Source organism: Pseudophryne corroboree, chromosome 1, assembly GCF_028390025.1.
Source record: "Pseudophryne corroboree isolate aPseCor3 chromosome 1, aPseCor3.hap2, whole genome shotgun sequence".
NCBI classification, from domain to species: domain Eukaryota; kingdom Metazoa; phylum Chordata; class Amphibia; order Anura; family Myobatrachidae; genus Pseudophryne; species Pseudophryne corroboree.
Genome location: NC_086444.1, coordinates 384,260,241 through 384,284,821, shown reverse-complemented (window position 1 = coordinate 384,284,821; position 24,581 = coordinate 384,260,241). Strand labels below are relative to the sequence as shown.

The 24,581-nt window shown below is 46.3% G+C and overlaps 1 protein-coding gene across 1 annotated transcript in view; it reads left to right on the top strand.

The window, feature by feature from the left end:
* Positions 1–24,581, top strand: part of LOC134949311 (solute carrier family 2, facilitated glucose transporter member 11-like) — a 115,216-nt gene that overhangs the window by 83,653 nt on the left and 6,982 nt on the right. Inside the window, exon 11 of the mRNA XM_063937843.1 lies at positions 2,329–2,404. Coding sequence (XP_063793913.1) covers positions 2,329–2,404 — 76 coding nt within the window. The remainder of the gene's footprint in view (positions 1–2,328; positions 2,405–24,581) is intronic.

Below are 24,581 nucleotides of genomic sequence, written 5' to 3'. Positions count from 1 at the left end.
AGGGGGTAGGATCCCCTCACTCTATAATGTGAATTTTGGCTCATACCATGTGCTGTAACGTGAATTTTGGCTCATACCATGTGCTATAATGTGAATTTCGGCTCATACCGTGTGGGGTAATGTGAATTTCGGCTCATACAATGTGGGGTAATGTGAATTTCTGCTCATACCATGTGGGGTAATGTGAATTTCGGATCATACCGTGTGGGGTAATGTGAATTTCGGCTCATACCGTGTGCTGTAATGTGAATTTCGACTCATACCGTGTGCTATAATGTGGATTTCGGATCATTCCATGTGGGGTAATGTGAATTTCGGCTCATACTGTGTGCTGTAATGTGAATTTCGGCTCATACCGTGTGGGGTAATGTGAATTTCGGCTCATACCGTGTGCTATAATGTGAAAGGGGAACCAGTACTAGATAGTATAAGGGGTCCTACTACACTGAAGGACACACCCCTTTTGAGTGACCAAGCCCCTTTTCTGGAGCGTGCGCGCCTTCGGCGCTCACATAATTGCTATCTGCACTCTTTCATTCCGCCTTCAAAAATTCAACCTCCACCATTGCACCTACATCTATACATACACACCCTGACATCTTTATATACAGTGACACCGGTGGTGTCTACACATACTTTCCTTTTGTATTTTTTTTTTCTTTGTATTTTTTATGTTTATTTATTATTATTTTTGTTTTGGGGGGGCGCCATTATTGATCTTGCCCTGGGCTCCAAAAACCCTAGCTACGCCTCTGCCCTGCACAGTACATGAAAATATAAAAAGAACTCACTAGGGGTCATTGGGATGCAGTCAGGATGCCAGCAGTCAGAATAGCGGCAGCGGCACCCTGCCGGTCAGAATCCTGATGGTAAGTATGGTAGGGTTAGGCTGTGGAGGGGGTGGGTGGTTAGGGTTAGGCTGCAAGGGTGGTGGTTAGGTTGCAGGAGTGGGGGCTAGGGTTAGACTGCGAGTGGGGTGGTAAGGGTTAGGCTGCGGGAGCCTTTTATGATATAGGATAGTGATTTTTCAAAATTGCAGATTTTGGTGGTGGTTTTTAAAATGTCAATTTTATTAAAGTTAATACTTTTGTACCGGTTCAGGTATGAACATATTTAGTTTTTGAAGACAATTAATACAACATAATGCTATTTGTATCTCTAATCTTGACACATTAACAGCACATATTTATATTTAAGTTTCTTAGTTACAGCAGCTGTTTTACTGTATTCAACTTCCACACCTGTCATTCTCATAGCTATGCCGCTGTCTGCTATACCTTTTCCTTAGACATTGTACATTCCCTCACTTTTTACTTTTTCATTAACTCTTATTTTATTATCCCTTAGGGGCCTATTTATCAATCTCATTTTTGCAGTTTCTGCATAATTGTATGTATTCCCACTACAGGTAACAGACTAATACTGGATGTTTCACAGTAATCTCCTGCAAAAGGCTAATTAGCAATGTAGACTGCAGTCCCCACTGTTATCAATAGTGACTACTGTCTGGCCAAACTCTGAAAAGCAAAGCTTTAAGTCTATGGAGAGGGAGCTTATGATCCCTCTCCCGCAGCCACTGTCCGGCTCCAGAATCTGGGGGCCCAATTCAGAACTGATCGTAGATGTGCGAAAAACCCACATCTGCAATCAAAATGTTTGACATGCGACCAGGTCTGAATTAGGCCCCTGATCCTGCACTTGTGCAGTGTCAGATTCACTGGAGGATTCTTTCACAGATGTGAATAACTTTTCTGATGTGCTGGAGATGGAAATTGCAGGGCCGGCGTTTATCGCTATGCTGTCCCTGCGATTTAACTTCAGTACATACAAAATGAAAATATGCCACAATTACTAACAAACTTTAGAGCAGCGCCATTAGCCCTTCTATAATTGCCTTTATAATACTGATGCCAGTTCCCCTGACCGTATGTGTTTCCTCACTCTCTGTAAACATGCATTATTTCCACGTCACAAGCAGCTTTGACTGCACGTTTTTATCTGCACTGTACAGTACTTTATAATTTGGCTGTCTAGTGTCTATGACATGTTTTATGATAGAAGCACAAAGAACAGCTGTAACCGCAGCACATTGTGCTTTTCTCAGCATTGTCATTATCAGGAACATGTTATACTCACCAGTATAGCATAGAGGAGACAATATCCAGTGTGAAACAATTGTTCCAGTGCTCCTGATATCGGCAGTAATTCTCATTCTCATCAGACTGTTTGTAGTATGAGAACCTGGTTACACTACCATGGGAGCATAATGTAGTGGCTCCATATATTAACTGATGTATACTGTAAGCATTTTTTTTTTGTGTTTTTCAGGATGTTTTCCCATGGATGCCATATCTAAGTTTGGCTGGTATCTTAGCTTTTATATTAAGCTTTGGTCTAGGACCAGGTAAGGTAAACAGGAACGTTTATAATAAAACCCAAACTATTTAAAATGTATAGCTAGATAGAAAGATGCAAACTTTAACCATAAGCAAAGTGAAAGCTGTTATGTGGTGTATTGTGAACAATGAAAAGGTTTTTTTTTATTTCTCTAAGTACAGTACTATTCTGTAATTAAGTCTAGTTACCAAACCAAAAGCACAAATGTCAAAATCCAGTATAGCTTAGATATAACAATAAATACTACAGAAAGTGTGTGTGCATGAGTGAGTGTGTGTATGTATGTATGTATGTATGTATGTATGTATGTATGTGTATATATATATATATATATATATATATATACATTGAAAGAGTATAACCAAATTGCGCTATTATAAACCACCTTAGACACAATAGTCCTTGGAGGAGTCGGCCGCAAATCTCCAAAACAAGTCCTCTTGCCAGATGAGAACCAATGGTTAAACAATGATAGTGGTAGTATGGAGAGCGCTCAAATGAATTTTTCTTTATAGTGTCTCTATGATGTTCCTTCAATTTTTGGATCAATCACGGAGAGATGTAATATTCTGAAAGAAACCCTCTCACCAAAAGTCACCCAAAGCAATAGCGTCACTCGTTAATCCATAATTTTCAGATATTTATTCAAAAGACTTTGACATCTTTAAAAGTGTTGTTGTATGTCTCTTACATTAGTCTTAACAGTCGTGGGAATGATCTTAGTGGGACTTGCTGCCCACCCCAGCCGGGGAGAAGCTCCTAGGCAGCCTGTCAACCCACTATGTTAAAGACAATCATCCAACGCGTTTCGTCTATACAGACTTCCTTAGGGGTGTCTTAAAAAATAAATAACAATCACAGTAAAAATAAAATACTTAAATAATTTCATATACAGCAAATTATCAAATTTACAGAGTGACCTAATGAGGGCGTTGATGGAAAAACATAGTTCTATGGGTAATTGGAAGTATGAATATTTCAAAGTGACCAGATATATTAGTCATAGGCTTAATTGTTTAGCTGACATATACATTTAATCATCTCTGCTGTTGTTTGAAATTTTACTTTTCTATAGTTCCATAAACTTATATACACACAAATTCAATTTTCTGGTTGTACAAAATGAGGTTTACAGGTTTTTGTACATTCTTATACTAACATTGGTCAATTGTGCCATCCATATTAAAACTTACTTTGACATGTAAGAGCGATGTCCTAACCTTGGAATTGTAAAATTGGAAATATGTCCTTAAAAGCACACCTCTGTGTACACAGGATCAGTAATTAGTCCTAATTCATTCCTAGCTCATATATAAATAAATAATTTAATAACACCCTTTTGTTTTTATATACTTACAAACTCTAAATATTAGTGTCTTATGATTGATAAGAAAGATCCATATAAAGGACTCCCAGTTTCCTTGTAATTAACGTGCAGAAAACTCCAGAAAGTTCTTAAAAAACTTTCCTTGTTCTAAAAATAAAATGTTTTTATAATTAGCCTAATGGAGGTAATAAATGTCCCTCAAAAATACAATTATTAAAAAGCTTATAGTGACAAGTGCCCATTTTAAACGGATCCAGTGCATAAATAACTACTTACTTTTAGGTGTGTGCATATGCTAGTGTCCACAGTGCTGTCTTTGCTCTGAATGATCACCATATATGTAAATGTGTGTGTGTGTGTGTGTGTGTGTGTGTGTGTGTGTGTGTGTGTGTGTGTGTGTGTGTGTGTATATATATATATATATATATATATATATATATATATATATATAGGAAGGTGGATAAGGCGTTTTTAAGCGACCAATGGTGTCACATGAAATTTGGGAGACCAAAAAATGTTTTACAAATTTTTTTTGACAATTTATTACTAAGCACACCAGTAAAAAACAGTAAAACTATTAAAACCACAGATAAAAAATTGATCAAAAATCTTTAGAGCAGGCTAAAAATACAGAAAATTCATCCCTAAAAAAAGTATATATATAATATATAATATATATAAAATATGAGGAACAAAGACTGCATAAAATGATGGTAAAAACAAGATAAAAAAGAACCATAAATTTGCTTAACTTGAGAGGATGGGTTAAGTCTGGTAACATTCAACGCGTTTCGTCCTATCTGGACTTCATCAAGGGTTGATCTGTGAGTGGGACAGCTCAGATATATATACCTATACTAATGAGGAAGTAATTATTACCTCACTTCCTGTCAATTAGTGATTCAGAAATGAAAGGTATAGTTTAAATAGTAAAAACAAGTGCTGGTGCTGCCTCTGAAATGTTAACACCGTACTAAGGTTAATCGCTAGGTTGAAAAACTGTAATTTGCTGTTTGCAGGGTGTTTTTTACATTAGATTGTCTTTTCTCCGGACTTCCGGTCCGGGCTGCGGATGACGTCACATCCGCCGCACTTCCGGCGTCGGACGTTTCCATCTGCGCATGCGCCGGCCCCGGATGACGGTACTCGGATCCCTGTGCGCTGCTGCGCCTGCGCCCGCTCAGTACAGCCCGTTCAGGTGACGCTTGATGTCCCTGCTCCCAAATTCAGCATGCGGCGGCCATTTTCTTGTAGCATGACCTGCTAGCAGACAGTTCTTTAATACAGAATACAGTCCCGGCGGCCATCTTTGATAGGAAAATCCAGATGCTTCACAATAATACTCGCAAGCCGTGGATATAGTTACAAGAGAGACAAAAGAAATAAGAGAAAAGAGAAAAGTAGTATGAGTTCTTCATTTGCAATGGCAAGAACTCATACTACTTTTCTCTTTTCTGCTGAATTTAGGAGCAGGGACATCAAGCGTCACCTGAACGGGCTGTACTGAGCGGGCGCAGGCGCAGCAGCACACAGGGATCCGAGTACCGTCATCCGGGGCCGGTGCATGCGCAGATGGAAACGTCCGACGCCGGAAGTGGGGCGGATGTGACGTCATCCGCAGCCCGGACCGGAAGTCCGGAGAAAAGACAATCTAATGTAAAAAAACACCCTGCAAACAGCAAATTACAGTTTTTCAACCTAGCGATTAACCTTAGTACGGTGTTAACATTTCAGAGGAAGCACCAGCACTTGTTTTTACTATTTAAACTAATACCTTTCATTTCTGAATTACTAATTGACAGGAAGTGAGGTAATAATTACTTCCTCATTAGTATAGGTATATATATCTGAGCTGTCCCACTCACAGATCAACCCTTGATGAAGTCCAGATAGGACGAAACGCGTTGGGTGTTACCAGACTTAACCCATCCTCTCAAGTTAAGCAAATTTATGGTTCTTTTTTATCTTGTTTTTACCATCATTTTATGCAGTCTTTGTTCCTCATATTTTATATATATTATATATTATATATATACTTTTTTAGGGATGAATTTTCTGTATATTTAGCCTGCTCTAAAGATTTTTGATCAATTTTTTATCTGTGGTTTTAATAGTTTTACTGTTTTTTACTGGTGTGCTTAGTAATAAATTGTCCAAAAAAAATGTAAAATTTTTTTTTGGTCTCCCAAATTTCATGTGACACCATTGGTCGCTTAAAAACGCCTTATCCACCTTCCAATTTACATTACCCATGAAGCACTTTACCAATGCTAAATTCTTAAGGTTTAGCAGACGCCCTATTATACTAAAGGGAGTGTCCTCCAAGGGAGATTACATAGGTATATATATTCATTTATTGATTGATTTTTACCTATTATTGTTTTTGGTCTAACTACTAGTGTTGATCGGCAATCGCATACTGGCGCGGTTTGTTCTCTCTCTTCACACACATATATATATATATATATATATATATATACCGATGCTGCGCGGGATGACGGCGTCACAATACCGTCAGCTGGCATCCTGATCGCACTGACAATGGGATGGGCTGGCATCCATTGAAGGGGGGGGGGTGAAGGGTGTTAGGTTTAGGCAGGAGAAGGGGAGTTAGGGTCAGGGTGTAGGGCCGGGACGGTTAGAGTTAGGGCTGGGTAGGGAGGGTTAGGTTTAGGCACATAGAAGGGGATGTTAGGGTTAGGAATCATGTGGGGAGGGTTATGTTTAGGCAGCGGGGAAGGGAGGGTTAGGGTTAGGCACCACCCAGGAGGGTTAGGTTTAGGCACCTATAAGGTAGGGCTAGGGTTAGGGTAGGGGCCAGAGGAGGATTGGGGTACTTTAAAGGGGGCTGGCGGGATTCTGATGGACAGAATGCCGCTGCAGGTATCCTGACCGCCGGCATCCCGTCCATCGGGAAATCATACAAAAACTATATATATATATATATATATATATATATATATATATATATATATATAAAATTATATATATAATCTCACTGTAGGATGCAGTAATCTGACATCCTTGTCTGATTTTATGTTTGTGTAACCCATTTGTCTAGACTCAGACGATGGTACTAATGGGTTATCCTATCTCCTACATTGCAGTGACCATGGGAAAACCACCCAGCAGTCAGTCCGTCTCTCCACCTGCATGTTACATCTGCATATGGCTGTCCCTGCACTTGTAGGTGATGCAATGCAGTGAAGTGGACGTAATGCACATGCAGGCGGTGTAGCAATGTACAGCTGCCAGTGGTGAAATAAATGGCACCAAGTAAATGAACAAACAACAAGGTATTTTATATAGGCAGTATTTTTCTCCTCTCGCTTGTTAGCTTCTGTTCGTATTAGAGTAACTACATCACACCATTGGCTGCTACAATACAGCACACTACAGTAGTAGTAAACCTGTTCATCTAACAGGTAGAGTGCTGCAACTAGCTCACTCTCACTCCATACTTGCCTACCCTCCGTCATTCTGCAGGAGACTCCCTGAAATAGAAGCAATCTCCCTGACTCCCTGAATAGACCAGCAATCTCCCTGATTGCACCTTAACCCCATTGTGCAGATGTTACATTCTTGGGTGGAAAACATAAATCACAGATACATACATTCAAATGGGAACATCAGTGCCATTTCCCTGCATTGGTTATAAGACACAATGATCCCTATGGCTACATGCATTTTAAATAAAGTTTCTCGTGGCCACTTACAGTATATGGAACCTCTTGTTAAGCACAATACACAAACAAACTCTGCAAAATATAAGTGTCTTTTCTTCAACAAGTAGATCTTACTAACTTTGGGGCTCATTTACATTTGGATGTAAGTCATTTTTAGGACACGCCTCTCAGATGTAGCAGTACACGTCCGCACTGATAGGTGTTACTTTCACATCTCCCTGAAATGCCTTTTCAGAAGTAGGCAAGTATGTCTCACTCCCTGCACTGCAGAAAAAGATTTAACAAAGGTAAGTTCTTACCATAAATCTCCTTTTCTGCAGCGGGGTACACTGGGGTTCCACAGGGATAACATCGGGGATGTCCTAAAGCAGTTCCTCATGGGAGGGGACGCACTGTAGCGGGCACAAAAACCCGGCGTCCAAAGGAGGCATCCTGGGAGGCGGAAGTATCAAAGGCATAGAACCTTATGAACGTGTTCACTGAGGACCACGTAGCCGCCTGCACAATTGTTCAAGGGTTGCAACACGGCGGGCCGCCCAAAAAGGTCCAACAGACCGAGTAGAATGGGCTTTGATGGTAGCAGGAGCTGGAAGGTCAGCCTGTACTTAAGCATGTGCAATCACCTTTCTAATCCATCTGGCCAAGGTCTGCTTGTTAGCAGGCCAGGCACGTTTGTGAAAACCGAAAAGGACAAATAGGGAATCAGATCTCCTAAGAAAAGCTGTCCTCTTCACATAAATACGGAGAGCCCGTATTTAAACCTGCAGATGTAAAGGCCGGAACCACAATCTCTTGGTTAAGGTGAAAAGATGTCACCACCTTAGGTAGATAACCAGATAACCAGAATGAGTTCGAAGAACCGCAAGATCACGATGAAAAATCAGAAAGGGTGACCAACAGGACAAGGCACCAAAGTCTGAAACCCGTCTAGCAGAGGCAATAGCCAGCAGAAACAAGTCCTTAAGAGTAAGCCATTTAAGGTCCACAGACTTAAGAGGTTCAAACGGAGACTCTTGTAAGGCCTCCAAAACAACCGACAAATCCCAAGGAGCCACAGGCGGGACATAGGGAGGTTGAATACGTAAAACACCCTGAGTGAATGTATGAACATCAGGCAGAGTTGCAAGTTTTCTCTGAAACCATATCGACAAGGCAGAAATATGAACCTTGAGGGAGGCCAGGCGAAGGCCTAAGTCCAGGCCCTGTTGCAGAAAAGCCAAGAGTTTGGCAGTACTGAACTTGTATGCATCATAATTGTTAGTTGCACACCATGCAAAATAAGAATTCCAGACCCTATAATAAATCCGAGCAGAAACCGGTTTACGGGCCTTCAACATAGTTTGAATGACCGCCTCTGAAACACCTTTGGCCCTCAGTACAGAAGCTTCAAGAGCCACGCCGTCAAAGCCAGCCGGACCAAATCCTGGTAGACACAAGGTCTGGGCGCTGTGGAAGCAGAAGAGGACGCTCTATCGAGAGACCCTGCAGGTCTGAGAACCAATGCCATCTGGGTCACGCTGGAGCGATTAGAATTAGTATTCCTCCTTCTTGCTTGAACTTCCTTATCACCCTGGGCAGAAGTTACATCGGAGGGAACACGTACGACAGCCGAAAGTTCCATGGAATTGCCAGTGGATCCACGAACGCTGCTTGAGGATCCCTTGTCCTTGCTCCGAAGACCAGAACCTTGTGATTGTGTCGAGACGCCATCAGGTCTACATCTGGTAGTCCCCACTAGTCCACTTGGAATTGAAAGGCCACTGGATGCAGGCTCCACTCTCAGGCATGTACATCCTGACGACTGAGGAAGTCCACTTCTCAGTTTAGGAACCCCAGAATGAAAACTGCTGATATGGCTGGCAGATGGTGTTCCGCCCAACGAAAAATCTTTGACACTTCCATCAGTGTTTTGCGGCTTCGGATGCCGCCCTGATGATTTATGTATACCATCGTGGTGGTGTCTGACTGTACTTGAACAGGCCTGTTCTGTACTAGAGGCAGGGCTAGTGTCAATGCATTGAACACTGCCCACAATTCCAGAATGTTTATCGGGAGGAGAGATTCCTCCCTGGTCCACCGACCCTGAAGAGAGTGTTGCTCCAACACCGCACCTCAACCCCGCAGACTGGTATCCGTCATCAGAAGGACCCAGTTGGAGATCCAGAATGGACGACCCCTGCTCAGTTGTTGGTCCTGCAGCCACCAGGTCAGTAACTGACGGACTTCCGGAGTCAAGGATATCATGTGAGACCTGATCCGGCGAGGCAGGCCATCCCACTCGGAGAGAATTAACCTCTGCAGAGGGCGGGAATGAAATTGAGCGTACTCTACTATGTCGAAAGCCGACACCATGAGGCCTAGTACTTACATCGCCTAGTGTATTGACACACGTGGGCGAGAGAGGAAGCATCTTATCTTGTCCTGAAGCTTCAAGACCTTCTCCAGAGACAAGAACAACCGCTGTTTGTGGGTGTCCAATAGTGCTCCCAGGTGCACCATGCTCTGAGCAGGAACCAGGGAAGACTTCTTCAGTTGATGAGCCACCCGCGGGCTTGCAGGAATTGGACCGGCAGTTCCGGATAGGTAGGCCAATCCCGGGACTCGGGATTGAAAAACTATCAGTCCCGGGATTCCCGGGATCCCGGGATTGCAGTAGGGATCAGTGAAGAAGGGTGTAGGGAGCAGCGCTGGAGGGTAGGTAGCGGTGCAGGAGGGTGTAGGTAGCGGCGGGGAAGGGAGGGAGGGTGTAGGTAGCAGTGCAGGAGGGTGTAGGTAGCTGGGCGGGAGGGTGTAGGTAGCGGTGCGGAGGGTGTAGGTAGCTGGGCGGGAGGGTGTAGGTAGCTGGGCGGGAGGATGTACAGTAGGTAGCGGGGAGGGTTGGTAGCGGTGCGGGAGGGAGGGTGGGTGTAAGTACCACTTACTATTAGGTGGGCGCCAGCCATGGACACACTGAACGCGGCGGCATTTCAAATGAAGCGCCGGCCGCCAGCCAACCAGAGCTGGCGGACCAGCAGCCAATCAGGGAAGCGGACGCAGCAGTCGCTCCTGATTGGCTGCCGCGGCAGCTTCCCTGATTGGCTGCCGGTCTGCCAGCTCTGATTGGCTGGCGGCCGGCGCCACATTTGAAGTGCCGCCGCGTTCAGCGTTCGTCTATGGCTGCCGCCCGCCTAATTGTAAGTAGTATTACTTACACACACATGCGCAGTGTAATCCCGTGAATCCCGGGATTGGATGCTCCAATCCCGGGATTCAAATCCCGGCATTTTTGGTCCCAAATCCCGGCCTCCCTAGTTCCAGATGATGAAGGAGAACCTCTGGAGAGTTCACCAGGATCAACAAGTCGTCAAGATATGGCAGGATCCTGATACCTTGATGGCGGAGTAGGGCCGCCATGACCGCCATGACCTTGGTGAAAACTCGAGGAGCCGAGGTCAGACCAAAAGGCAAGGCCTGGAATTGAAAATGTAGGTTGCCAATAACAAACTGCAGGTATTGTTGATGCGACACTGCAATAGGTATATGCAGGTAAGCATCCTGTATGTCCAGGGATACCATATAGTCATTGGGCTCCAAGGCCAGAACAATAGAGCGAAGAGTTTCCATACGGAATTTGGAGACTTTCACAAATTTGTTCCAAGACTTGAGGTTGAGAATGGACCGGGAAGATCCAGTCAGTTTTGGAACTAGGAACAGCGTTGAATAGTACCCCCTGTCTCTCTAAGCCAGAGGCACCGGCACTACCACTCCCGTGTCCAGGGGGGATTGTACCACCAGATGGAGAGTTTTTTCTTTTACCGGATCCGAAAGGACATTTGTTGAGCAAAACTGGTAGTGTGTGTGTGGGGGGGGGGGGGGGGGGGTCTTGAAAGAGATGGCGTATCCGTGAGTGACGACTTCCCTTACCCAGGCGTCCGAAGTGGTCTGTGACCATACCTGAGCAAACCGTAGAAGTCGGCCTCCCACCCTGGGATCGGGAGGCCCGCCCCGTCATGCAGCAGGCTTGTCTGTTTTGGCAGCAGGCTGACGGGCAGCCCAGGCACATTTAGGTTTGGGCTTAGTGGATTGGAAGTGCGAGCCTGTTTCGGGTACGCCTGACCCTTTGCTTTACCTGGAGGTCGAAAGAAACAAAAGGAAGTACTCTTAGCATTCGGAGCCAAAGGAGTTGTACTAGGTAGACATGCAGTCTTAGCAGATCTTCCCCAAAAAGAATGTTTCCCTTAAAAGGGATAACCTCTAAGGCAGGCATGTCCAAACTGCGGCCCTCCAGCTGTTGAGAAACTACACATCCCAGCATGCCCTGAGACAGCTTTAGCATTCTCTGACAGCAAAACTGTGTCAGGGCATGCTGGGATATGTAGTTTCACAACAGCTGGAGGGCCGCAGTTTGGACATGCCTGCTCTAAGGTCTTTTCCGAGTCCAGATCTACAGACCAGGACCGCAACCAGAAGATCCAGAGCCAGAATAGACGTGGTAGACGCTTTGGCCGCCAGGATACTTGCATCAGATGCCGCCTCCTGAATATAATGAGAGGCTGTAACAATGTAAGAAAGACACTGTTTAGCATTATCAGGAAAATTAGATGGTAATTCCGCTTCAACTTCCTGAATCCAGGCCTCTATAGCTTTAGCAGCCCAAGAGGCCGCAATAGTAGGCCTATGCACAGCTCCAGCCAGAGTGTAAATGGACTTCAAGCAACCCTGCACACGTTTATCCATCGGTTCCTTCAGAGAGGTGACGGTAGTGACAAGCAGAGCAGATGACACCACCAGATGTGCGACTTGTGAGTCCACCGGCGGCGGTGTTTCCCAATTTTTGCTTAACGCTGCAGCGATGGGATAACGAGCTAGCATCTTTTTGGACAGGGAGAATTTCTTTCCTGGATATTCCCAGGATTCCTGACATATGTCAACTAAATGGTCAGAATGTGGTAAGACTAACATAGTAGCCTTCTGATGCTTGAACTTATCTGGTTTCTTAGAGGTAGCCGGGGGTTCTTCGTCATCATCAATTTGAAGAATCAGCCTGATCTCTAAGAGGTCAGGAACATCCACTTGAGTCAGGGATTCCCCATTAGAAGCATCTACATCAGTGTCTGAGGGGTCGGTATATGCGCCATCATCATCAGATGAAGTATCTGTAACATGTGTGGATTGTGAGGATGTAATGGCCCGCTTAGATGACACCTTGGTCTTAGGCGGGCGAGGGTTAGGATTTTGCTTGGCCAAAGCTGATTTAATTGCTGTAACTGAGAGGACAGAGTATCTGCCCATGGCAGATTAACAGCTGGGACAATATGTGGCTGAAATGGCACAGGAGGTCCCATAGGGGGTGCAAGTCTAGTTACCAGCATAGTCAGTAAATTAGAAAATGTAGCCCACGGCGGGTCATTAGTTGCTCCCGTTGCAGAAAACTGACTCAGGGGTACAAAACCCCCAGTACCTGAACCCTCAGCTGCAATATTTTCCTCAGAGACATCCATGGCATGAGCATTGCAGGATGCAGGGTCAGCCACAGAATCCCCACCCTGCTGAGCTGACATTATACGAAAGCTTTACCGTAGGGTGAAAAAGTACAATAAAAGCAGACAAAATACCTGACAAAAATCCCCCTGAGTAGTGTGACTACAGGCAGAGCACACACAGAGGATTTAAGAGGCAAATGGTGACTGTAAAACACAGAGAAAAATACCAATATAGTATATCCTGTGAGACCCTATATAATATGAAAACCCTGACGCACTTAGCCCCCTTCAGGGTTCAAAATATAGGGATAGCAATATATATGAGATAGACAGAATGGAAATCACATAGCAGCTATTGGCACACACACAGTCACATGTACAATGCAGAAATGATCACAAACAACAATAAAACTGCACTGGACTAGCAATACTATTAACTGCACTACTTAAGTAAAGCTAATTAGGTATATAGATATAACAATGCACAGTAAAGACTGGATGTATATCCCAGGGTACTTGTACTAAATATCCCTGACAGTATGCACTTGTTCTTAACTAACACTGTCTAAAGACATGTAGAATACTTAAGTGTCCTGTAAAATGCACAGCGCTGACATGCAGGCGGCTTTACAGAGGAGACTTTGCCCAGCAGTCCCAGATCAGCGCAGCTGTGTGTGTAATGGCACCCCAAACGCTGGCAGGGAGTGAGGGAGACGGAGAGATGCAGCTCCAGGGCGGGAACATTTGCAGTAAATGGTGCGCTGGGGGAGGGGCTACAGGTCAGAGCCTTATCCCCTTGCTGGACTTCACCACCGGGTACTGTGGGCCTTAGAAAACGGATTATGTACAGAATCTGACCTGTGCCCTTGCCCTGGTGGTCTAGTGGGGTCCCTGCACGGCCACAGTGTCCACGCCAGCACGCACAGCCCGTCTCCTAGAGACCACGCCGGATCGTGATTTGCAGCATGATATGTCAGAAATTACATATAGCACTTTTAAGTGCCTATGCTGCGGCCCTTGAAGTCTTCTTTCTTCTAGAAAAGCTCTTTTCAGGGCTGCTCAGCGCAGACCTCCCTGTTAGCTGCCTGCACTGCAGGCACCAACTTACAAACTGAGCTCCTGTGCACGGAGGCGGAGTTATAGAGCAGATGGTGCTAAGCATCCTGAGAATAGTCAAAGCTTTTAGCCTGTTGGTGCCTTGGATCAAGATCCAACTCTACACTCCCAATGTTATCCCTGTGGAACCCTAGTGTACCCCGCTGCAGAAACCTACAATAACAATGTCAACACCACAATCTCAACAGTTGATGTTGGTATTGTTAAAATGCTGACAGGCAACATGTCTACATTCTCAGAATGTCAACATTATGGTTAGGCTGCGGGCGGGAGTGTGAGTGTTAGGCTGTGAGTAGTGGAGGGGGGAGGTTAGGGTTAGGCATTAGATGGAGGGTTAGGGGTAACGGGGAATTACTCACCCGAATGCCCTAGGTCTGACCTGGAAATGATGGTCACATGACCCCCAGGACCCGGAATACACAGCTACAGCCGACATTGTAACATTTCAACCCTGTCTACATGACTAAAGTCAACATGGTCAATATCAACGTTATGACCATGTCTAGATTTCTTATGTTGACATGATGATTGCCAACATTTCGTACCAAACCTACCTAAACATTGCAACTCGTTTCCTCAAGAACTTTGTCTCAAAGCTATCGCTGGCTCTTATGCCTGGACGATGTGTGTACCCGGCAATCTCGTTAGTAACGGGGCAGGCATCGGCAAGTGCATACACAGCTATGTTAGACACTTTAGTTCCGACAAACCACTCCCCAAGCCAGCCCTGCAGGCATGATACGTATCACACACGTCGCGCACTCATACACTGATGCCTCTGAGGCATTGCCGTTACATAACAATGTCTTCAGTAAGCACCCATCACCTCATGGAACCCGCTTCCACCTATATGTACAGCTGATAAAACATACTGAACACCACCTCTTATGGCCACATAACCACCTAGTATTTTGTAATCGTAATAAGGATGAATAACAAACATGATTGCCTTTGCCAATTCCTGATGTGCTCCGATGACACCCAAAAAAATAATAATTGACGTGTCCTATAATCCAGAAACCAATTAAAACACAATGGTAGTACAAATGCCTGGGTTCATAGTGACACTAAAGAATAGTTGTTTCTAGTTCACATGTACCAGCAGTTATACAGTATCTCCTAATATAATAGAATTATCTTGTGTAGTCCATGTCACAACTGAGGGCCTGAGCTGACGGGAGGCAGCCTCAGTTGTAGGGGCTGAGATGTACCGGAACCTGGGAGGTTGTATCAGACCCCTGGACATGTAAGTAACATGAATAATAACTGCCCGAAGGCGTGACCACGACAACTTGGATAAAAGTCAATGATGTTTATTATGACATCTCCGCAACACAGCAGCAGTAAAAGAAAACGTAAAAGTCAGCAAAGAATAAATACAGTTCCTGGGTACTACAGGATGGCAGGAGCCACAGGGCACTGGTAGTGTGAGATAGTTCTTATGATCTTCTAGATGGAAAGTCCTTACCAGGCCCGACTGTAGCAATGGAGATAACCCAGGATTGTGCCAGCTGGTGTTCCAGGAAAAGCTGGGTTGCTGAAGATAAAACAGCTGCTGTGGATACTGGCTGGAACCAGACTGTTGTTAGCACGGAGTGGATACTGGCTGGAACCAGTTAAATAATAAATGAACTTGGGAGCGATGAAATATGAACTGAAATGTAGAACTTGAGAGCGGAGAAATAATAATACCGGTGGAGAGTGGTAAAGTGTAGAAAGGACACCGGCCCTTTAAGGGAAGCTGTACTCTGCTGGAAGCTGAGCTGGAAGCAGGTAATGTTGTAGCTGGAAACAGATGAATCCACAATGGATTGGAGAGTCAGGCTACACCGCAGGTGGAATGCTGGTGCGGGTCTCTATGGTGGAAGTCTTGAGACAGGAGCTGGAACCTGGAAGACAATCACAGGAGAGAGACAAACAGGAACTAGGCTTGACAACCAAAGCACTGACGCCTTCCTTGCTCAGGCACAGTGTATTTATACCTGCAGCAAGGAAGGGATTGGCTAGGCAATTATGCAGATTAACAATACTGACAACAGATTGGAGGAAATGATCAGCTGACAGAATCCAAGATGGCTGCGCCCATGCAGACACTTGGAGGGAAGTTTGGTTTGTAATCCATGTGGTAATGAAAACAGTAATGGCGGCGCCGGCCACTGGAGACAGGAGACGCCAGGCTGACAAGTGCACATCCAACCACGCGGACACAGCGGAGGCCGCGGCTGACGTAATCGCCACTCTGACACTCTGCATGCAGAAGCTCAGGGACGGCGGCGGAGGCCGCGGGAGACGCCATGCCAGATGTAATAAGGCGTTACTGTGACAGCGTCTCAGAGAGACAGGAGAGGATACAGGAATGTACACATCAGGATAACAGATGGGATCCGGTCCTGGAGCGCTGAGCCAGCCTTAGGAGGCATCTGATGGGTAAGAAATGGCGTCCAGATACCCGGATCGTGACAGCACCCCCCCCTTTAGGAGTGGCCCCAGGACACTTCTTTGGCTTTTGAGGAAACTTGGAATGGAATCTCCGGACCAAGGCAGGAGCATGGACATCAGAAGCATTGGTCCATGAACGTTCCTCAGGACCATAACCCTTCCAGTCAATAAGATATTGTAGTTGACCGTAACGGTGACGTGAGTCCAGAATCTTGGCCACTTCATACTCAACGCCTCGTTGAGTTTGGACTTTCGGAGTTGGAGGAAGTGAGGAATGAAACCGATTCAAGATCAGCGGTTTCAACAGGGAAACATGGAATGTCCTGGGTATTTTTAAGAAGGGAGGCAACTGGAGTCTGTAAGCAACAGGATTGATGACTTGTTCAATCTTGAAAGGACCGATATAGCGAGGTGCAAACTTCATACTGGGAACTCTTAACCTCAAATTCTTCGTGGATAACCATACCCGATCACCCACCTTGAGAGCAGGAACTGCTCGACGCTTCTTATCCGCAAACTTCTTGTACCTGAACGATGCCTTGAGCAGAGCTGATCGTACGCTCTTCCAGATATTGGCAAACTGATGCAAGGTGATATCCACTGCGGGAACAGAAGTTGCTGGAAGCGGTTGGAACTCAGGGACTTTAGGGTGGAATCCAAAGTTAGTGAAGAATGGTGTTGAAGCAGATGAAGAATGATACTGGTTGTTATGACAGAACTCGGCCCAGGGAAGTAATTGAACCCAGTCATCTTGAGAGGAGGACACATAGATGCGGAGGAAGGCCTCCAAGTCCTGATTCACCCTCTCGGTTTGACCATTGGTCTGAGGATGGTAAGCCGTGGAAAACTTTAGCTTGACTTGGAGGACTTGACATAAACTTCGCCAGAATTTGGCTGTGAATTGAACTCCTCGATCTGAGATAATTTCTTCAGGAAGACCGTGGAGTCGGAAGATCTCTTGTATGAATACTTGAGCCAACTTGGAAGCTGACGGAAGACCGGTGAGAGGAATGAAGTGTGCCATCTTGGTGGACCGGTCAACTACCACCCAGATGGTATTGAACTTGTTGCACATGGGTAAGTCTGTAATGAAATCCATCGACAAGTGGGTCCATGGTCGACGGGGAACGGATAGTGGAACCAGTTGCCCCGCAGGCGACTGGCGGGATACTTTATGTTGGGCACACTTTGGGCAAGATGCAATAAACTCCAAGACGTCCTTTTTCAGAGTTGGCCACCAATAGGACCTAGAGATAAACTCCAGGGTTTTTTGGATACCTGTATGTCCGGCAAAACGGGAAGCATGGGCCCAATGCATGAGCTTCTTCCTTAGCATCGGCTTCACAAAACTTTTCCCTGATGGGGGCGTAGAGTCCATCCCTACCGTGGAGAATGCCAACGGATTTATAATAGGATGCTTGTCTGAAGACTCTGACTCATTTTCTTGCTCCCATGAGCGGGAAAGGGCATCGGCCTTGCGATTCTGAGAGCCCGGACAGAACTGGAGTTTAAAGTCGAACCTGGAAAAGAAAAGTGCCCATCTGGCCTGACGAGGGTTGAGACATTGTGCGCCCTTCAGGTATAAAAGGTTCTTGTGGTCTGTAAGTATGGTGATTGAATGAGAAGCTCCCTCCAACAGATACCTCCACTCTTCTAGAGCGAGCTTGATGGCTAGCAACTCCTGGTCGCCAATGGCATAGTTGCGCTCAGCTGGGGAGAACTTCCGGGAGAAGAAACTGCAAGGGTGTAAATGGCCATCTTTAGCCCTCTGAGATAACACCGCTCCTACTCCAACGGAGGAGGCATCCACCTCTAAGATGAAAGGAGAGTCGATGTCAGGCTGTTTCAGAACAGGCGCAGAGATGAACCTTTGTTTTAAAAGATGAAATGCTTGCATGGCTTCTTCAGACCACTTGGACGGGTTAGCACCCTTCTTAGTGAAAGCAGTAATAGGCGCCACAATGGTGGAAAAGTCTCGTATAAACTTTCGGTAATAGTTGGCGAACCCTAAGAACCTCTGGACCCCTTTGAGGGTTAAGGGTACCGGCCAATTTTGGATTGCTTGTAGTTTCTCAGGATCCATCTCTAGTCCGGAACCGGACACAATGTACCCTAGAAACGGAATGGACTTGACTTCAAAGACGCATTTTTCTAATTTGCAATAGAGATGATTGACACGGAGACGGGACAGAACCTCTTTAACCCAAAAACGATGTTCCTCTAAATCGTTGGCAAAAATGAGGATATCGTCTAGATAGACCACGACATGACGGTATAGAATGTCTCTGAAGATCTCATTGACAAAATGCTGGAAGACAGCTGGAGCATTGCTCAATCCGAAGGGCATGACGAGGTACTCATAATGTCCGTCACGGGTGTTAAAGGCGGTCTTCCACTCGTCACCCTCACGGATCCGGATGAGATTGTATGCACCTCGCAAGTCCAGCTTTGTAAAGATGGTAGCTCCGCTAACTCTGTCAAAGAGCTCAGTAATCAGGGGTAAAGGATAACGGTTCTTGATGGTAATGTCGTTCAAACCTCTGTAGTCGATGCACGGCCGCAGACCACCATCTTTCTTTTTTACAAAAAAGAAGCCTGCGCAGGCTGGAGAAGAAGAAGGTCGAATGAACCCTTTTGCTAGGTTCTCTTTAATATATTCCTCCATAGAATGCGTCTCAGGCAGAGACAACGGATAAGTTCGGCCTCGAGGTGGAACCTTCCCTGGAACGAGATCAATCGGACAGTCCCATTCTCTATGAGGAGGAAGGATATCAGCAGAAGCTTTACTGAACACATCCGTGAAATCTTGATATGGAGGAGGTGGAACATCAGACGACCTGGGGGAGGAAGAACAGACAGGCAATACTTTAAACAAACATGTCTCAGCACAGGAGGAACCCCATGCCAGGATTTGCGTAGTCGTCCAATCAATTGTAGGATTGTGAAGACGGAGCCATGGAAGGCCCAGGACCACAGGATGTGTGGCTCTTGGAATCACTAAAAAAGAAATAAGTTCGGAATGAAGAACTCCCACTCTCAGACGAACTGGTAGAGTCCTTAAAGAAATAACTGCATCAAAACTTTTGCTGCCATCCACGGCAGTTAAAGAAATGGACGAAGGAAGTCTCTCGGTGGGTAGGGACCACCGTTTAACATAGGCTTCGGTAATAAAGTTCCCAGCTGCTCCGGAATCAAGGAGGGCAATGACGTTCCGATAACGTTGAGCAACTTGAAGCGAGACTGGGAGATTACAATCTTGAGGAGATGGAGAGGAGATCATTACTCCTAGCCGGCCCTCTCCTTGGCGAGCTAGGATTTGGAGTTTCCCGGACGTTTGGGACAGGCATTAATGGTGTGAGACGGAGCTGCACAATAGAGACAGAGAAACTCGGAGAGACGTCTTCGGCGCTCAGCAGGAGTTAAACGGGAACGGCCAAGTTGCATGGGCTCATCTTTAGATGGTGACAGTTGACGAGGAGGAGGAGCAGAAGATTTTGGAGCAGATGATCTTCCACGCTCAGTTGCTCTCTCTCTGAAACGTAAATCAACTTTCGTGCAGAGTGAGATTAGCTCATCTAACTTAGAAGGTAAGTCTCTGGTAGCTAACTCATCTTTAATACGCTCAGATAAGCCATGCCAGAATGCAGCATACAGGGCCTCGTCGTTCCATGCCAGTTCGGATGCCAGGATCTGGAACTGTATCAGATATTGTCCTACAGTACGTGACCCCTGGCGTAAACGGAGAATCTCGGATGAAGCTGAGGTTACCCAGCCTGGCTCGTCGAAGATGCGCCTGAATGTTGACACGAAGGCAGTGTAGGAAGATAGCAGGGTGTCGGACCTCTCCCATAACGGTGATGCCCAATCAAGGGCTGAGCCACTGAGAAGAGAAATAATGTAGGCAATTTTTGTACGGTCACTGGGAAAATTGCCAGGTTGTAGCTCAAACTGAATCTCACACTGGTTGAGAAATCCCCTGCAGAATCTTGGAGATCCGTCAAATTTTGCTGGCGTTGGAAGATGAAGACGTGGAGCAGAAATGGGTAAGGTGGGTGGGGTTATAGCTGGAGTCACTGTGGTTGACGCACCAGACGCGCCTGATCCACGGAGAGTTGTCTGAATCCCATCCAGCCGAGTAGAGAGATCCTGGAGACAGCGGATGATGTGGCCCTGTGCAGCCTCCTGATGTTCTAGTCGGGCTCCCAGTTCTTGCATCGGCCTGGCCGCTTGATCCTGGTCTCCGGCTGGATTCATTAGGTCAGTGCTTACTGTCACAACTGAGGGCCTGAGCTGACGGGAGGCAGCCTCAGTTGTAGGGGCTGAGATGTACCGGAACCTGGGAGGTTGTATCAGACCCCTGGACATGTAAGTAACATGAATAATAACTGCCCGAAGGCGTGACCACGACAACTTGGATAAAAGTCAATGATGTTTATTATGACAACTCCGCAACACAGCAGCAGTAAAAGAAAACGTAAAAGTCAGCAAAGAATAAATACAGTTCCTGGGTACTACAGGATGGCAGGAGCCACAGGGCACTGGTAGTGTGAGATAGTTCTTATGATCTTCTAGATGGAAAGTCCTTACCAGGCCCGACTGTAGCAATGGAGATAACCCAGGATTGTGCCAGCTGGTGTTCCAGGAAAAGCTGGGTTGCTGAAGATAAAACAGCTGCTGTGGATACTGGCTGGAACCAGACTGTTGTTAGCACGGAGTGGATACTGGCTGGAACCAGTTAAATAATAAATGAACTTGGGAGCGATGAAATATGAACTGAAATGTAGAACTTGAGAGCGGAGAAATAATAATACCGGTGGAGAGTGGTAAAGTGTAGAAAGGACACCGGCCCTTTAAGGGAAGCTGTACTCTGCTGGAAGCTGAGCTGGAAGCAGGTAATGTTGTAGCTGGAAACAGATGAATCCACAATGGATTGGAGAGTCAGGCTACACCGCAGGTGGAATGCTGGTGCGGGTCTCTATGGTGGAAGTCTTGAGACAGGAGCTGGAACCTGGAAGACAATCACAGGAGAGAGACAAACAGGAACTAGGTTTGACAACCAAAGCACTGACGCCTTCCTTGCTCAGGCACAGTGTATTTATACCTGCAGCAAGGAAGGGATTGGCTAGGCAATTATGCAGATTAACAATACTGACAACAGATTGGAGGAAATGATCAGCTGACAGAATCCAAGATGGCTGCGCCCATGCAGACACTTGGAGGGAAGTTTGGTTTGTAATCCATGTGGTAATGAAAACAGTAATGGCGGCGCCGGCCACTGGAGACAGGAGACGCCAGGCTGACAAGTGCACATCCAACCACGCGGACACAGCGGAGGCCGCGGCTGACGTAATCGCCACTCTGACACTCTGCATGCAGAAGCTCAGGGACGGCGGCGGAGGCCGCGGGAGACGCCATGCCAGATGTAATAAGGCGTTACTGTGACAGCGTCTCAGAGAGACAGGAGAGGATACAGGAATGTACACATCAGGATAACAGATGGGATCCGGTCCTGGAGCGCTGAGCCAGCCTTAGGAGGCATCTGATGGGTAAGAAATGGCGTCCAGATACCCGGATCGTGACAGTCCAGCTCACATGACCTGCGTTTTGTATCCGGAATACCATAGGCAAACGCAGGAGGGGTTTCTGGTTTTGTGGAAACCCCCTCCTCTAGGCCAGAGGCTCAAATTATGACCACAATAGCCATAGCTTCTCTTACGTCCTAGAGGATGCTGGGGTCCACATTAGTACCATGGGGTATAGACGGGTCCACTAGTACTGGCACTTTAAGAGTTTAATAGTGTGGGCTGTCTCCTACCTCTATGCCCCTCCTACCAGACTCAGTTTAAAAAATGTGCCCGGAGGAGCAGGTCACAGCTAGGGGAGCTCCATAGGAGTTTTTCTAGTTTAAATTTTTTCATTAGAGTTTAGGCACAGGGAGGCTGCTGGCAACAGCCTCCCTGCTTCGTGGGACTTAGGGGGGGAGTAGTGTCCAACCCTGAGAAGTTAATGGCCACTATCTCCGCTGACAGGACACTGAGCTCCTGAGGGTGATGATCGTTAGCCGCCCCAGGTGACCGCTTACTCCCGCAGAATTCCGCCACCACGTAACAGAGCCAGAAGATTCCGGTGGCGAGTGAGTCACCAGCGCCCTGGCAAGCGGGGACCCATTGTGAAGATGGCAGCAACAGGGTGGGAGCACAGTACTAACTGTGCTCCGGAGGATATGGGCCTGAGGTTGGGATCCGTAAAGGGCCAGGTTTCGGCCTTATCCATTTTTTCCAGAAACGGCAAGCTTCCCTCCCTGAGGTTCAGACTTTTTTGAAAGGGGTTCTGCACATCCAGCCTCCCTGGGATCTTAACGTGGTGTTACAGTTTCTCCAATCGGATTGGTTCGAGCCTCTACAGGAGGTTGAAGTCAAGTTTCTCACATAGAAGGCTGTCACTTTGTTGGCCTTAGCTTCTGCTCGACGTGTGTTGGAGTTGGGGGCTTTGTCTTGAAAAAACGCCTCTATTTGATCTTCCATGAAGATAGAGCTGAGCTCCGGACACGTCAGCAGTTTCTTCCAAAGGTTGTGTCGGCTTTTCACATCAACCAACCTATTGTGGTGCCAGTTGCTACTGACTCCTCAATTCCGTCAAAGTCCTTGGATGTTGTGAGGGCTTTGAAGATCTATGTGAAGAGGACAGCTCGTCACTGGAAATCGGACTCTCTGTTTGTCCTTTATGAGCCCAAGAAAATTGGGTGTCCTGCTTCTAAGCAGACGATTTCTCGCTGGATCAGGTTCACTATTCAGCACACTTATTCTACGGCAGGATTGTCGTGTCCAAAATCTGTTAAGGCCCACTCTGCTCGTAAGGTGGGTTCTTCCTGGGCGGCTGCCCGGGGGGTCTTGGCTTTACAACTTTGCCGAGCGGCTACTTGGTCAGAGTGGAACACGTTTGCTTAGTTCTACAAGTTCAATACTTTGGCCTCTGAGGACCTAAAGTCTGGTCAGTCAGTTCTGCAGGAGCCTCCGCGCTCTCCCTCCTGTTCTGGGAGCTTTGGTACATCCCCATGGTACTAATGTGGACCCCAGCATCCTCTAGGACGTAAGAGAAAATAGGATTTTAATTACCTACCGGTAAATCCTTTTCTCGTAGTCCGTAGAGGATGCTGGGCGCCCGCCCACCCAGCGCTTCGTTATCCTGCAGTGGTTACTTGGTTCTGTACTGCTTGTTTCTTAGTTAAGTACTGCGTTCTTACTTGATTCAGTTATGTTATTCAGCTGTTGCTGAGTTTTCAAGCTTGTTAGCTTGGTTTGCCTTGTTTGTGTGAGCTGGTGTTAATCTCGCCACTATTTGTGTAAAATCCTTCTCTCGAAGTTGTCCGTCTCCTTGGGCACAGTTTCTAGACTGAGTCTGGTAGGAGGGGCACAGAGGGAGGAGCCAGCCCACACTATTAAACTCTTAAAGTGCCAGTTGCTCCTAGTGGACCCATCTATACCCCATGGTACTAATGTGGACCCCAGCATCCTCTACGGACTATGAGAAAAAGGATTTACCGGTAGGTAATTAAAATCCTATTATATAATATGATTACTAGATCTGCCGCCACAACTTGCAGTTTAAGGGACAGAGTGGAGCTGCTGCACATACCTAGTGTAGCAGCTTCTGCTATTGGGGGGTCATTCCGAGTTGATCGCTTGCTAGCTTCTTTTTGCTGTGCTGCGATCACATAGTCGCCGCCTATGGGGGTGTGTTTTCGCTTTGAAAGTGTGCGAACGCTTTTGCAGCCGACAGCACAAAAAAGTCTGCAGTTTCTGAGTAGCTCTGGACTTAGCTGCTGTGATCACTTCAGCCTGTCCGGTCCCGGAATTGACGTCAGACACCCGCCCTGCAAACTCTTGGACGCGCCTGCGTTTTCCAAACACTCCCAGAAAATGGTCAGTTGTCACCCATAAACGCCCTTCTTCGTTAAATCTGTCACCCAGCACCGTCCTATGTGTGGATCTGAGTTCTCAAACAGTGTGCTGGACCAGAGAGTAGCAGCAAAAAAAGAAGAGATCGGTGCCTTACCATGAGGTGGGAGAATGTGTGCTTAGAAAGTACAGTTCTGTCTCCTACTGGTTCTATTATGTTTATGTTTTTATTTGTGTACTTATTTATTAATGTATT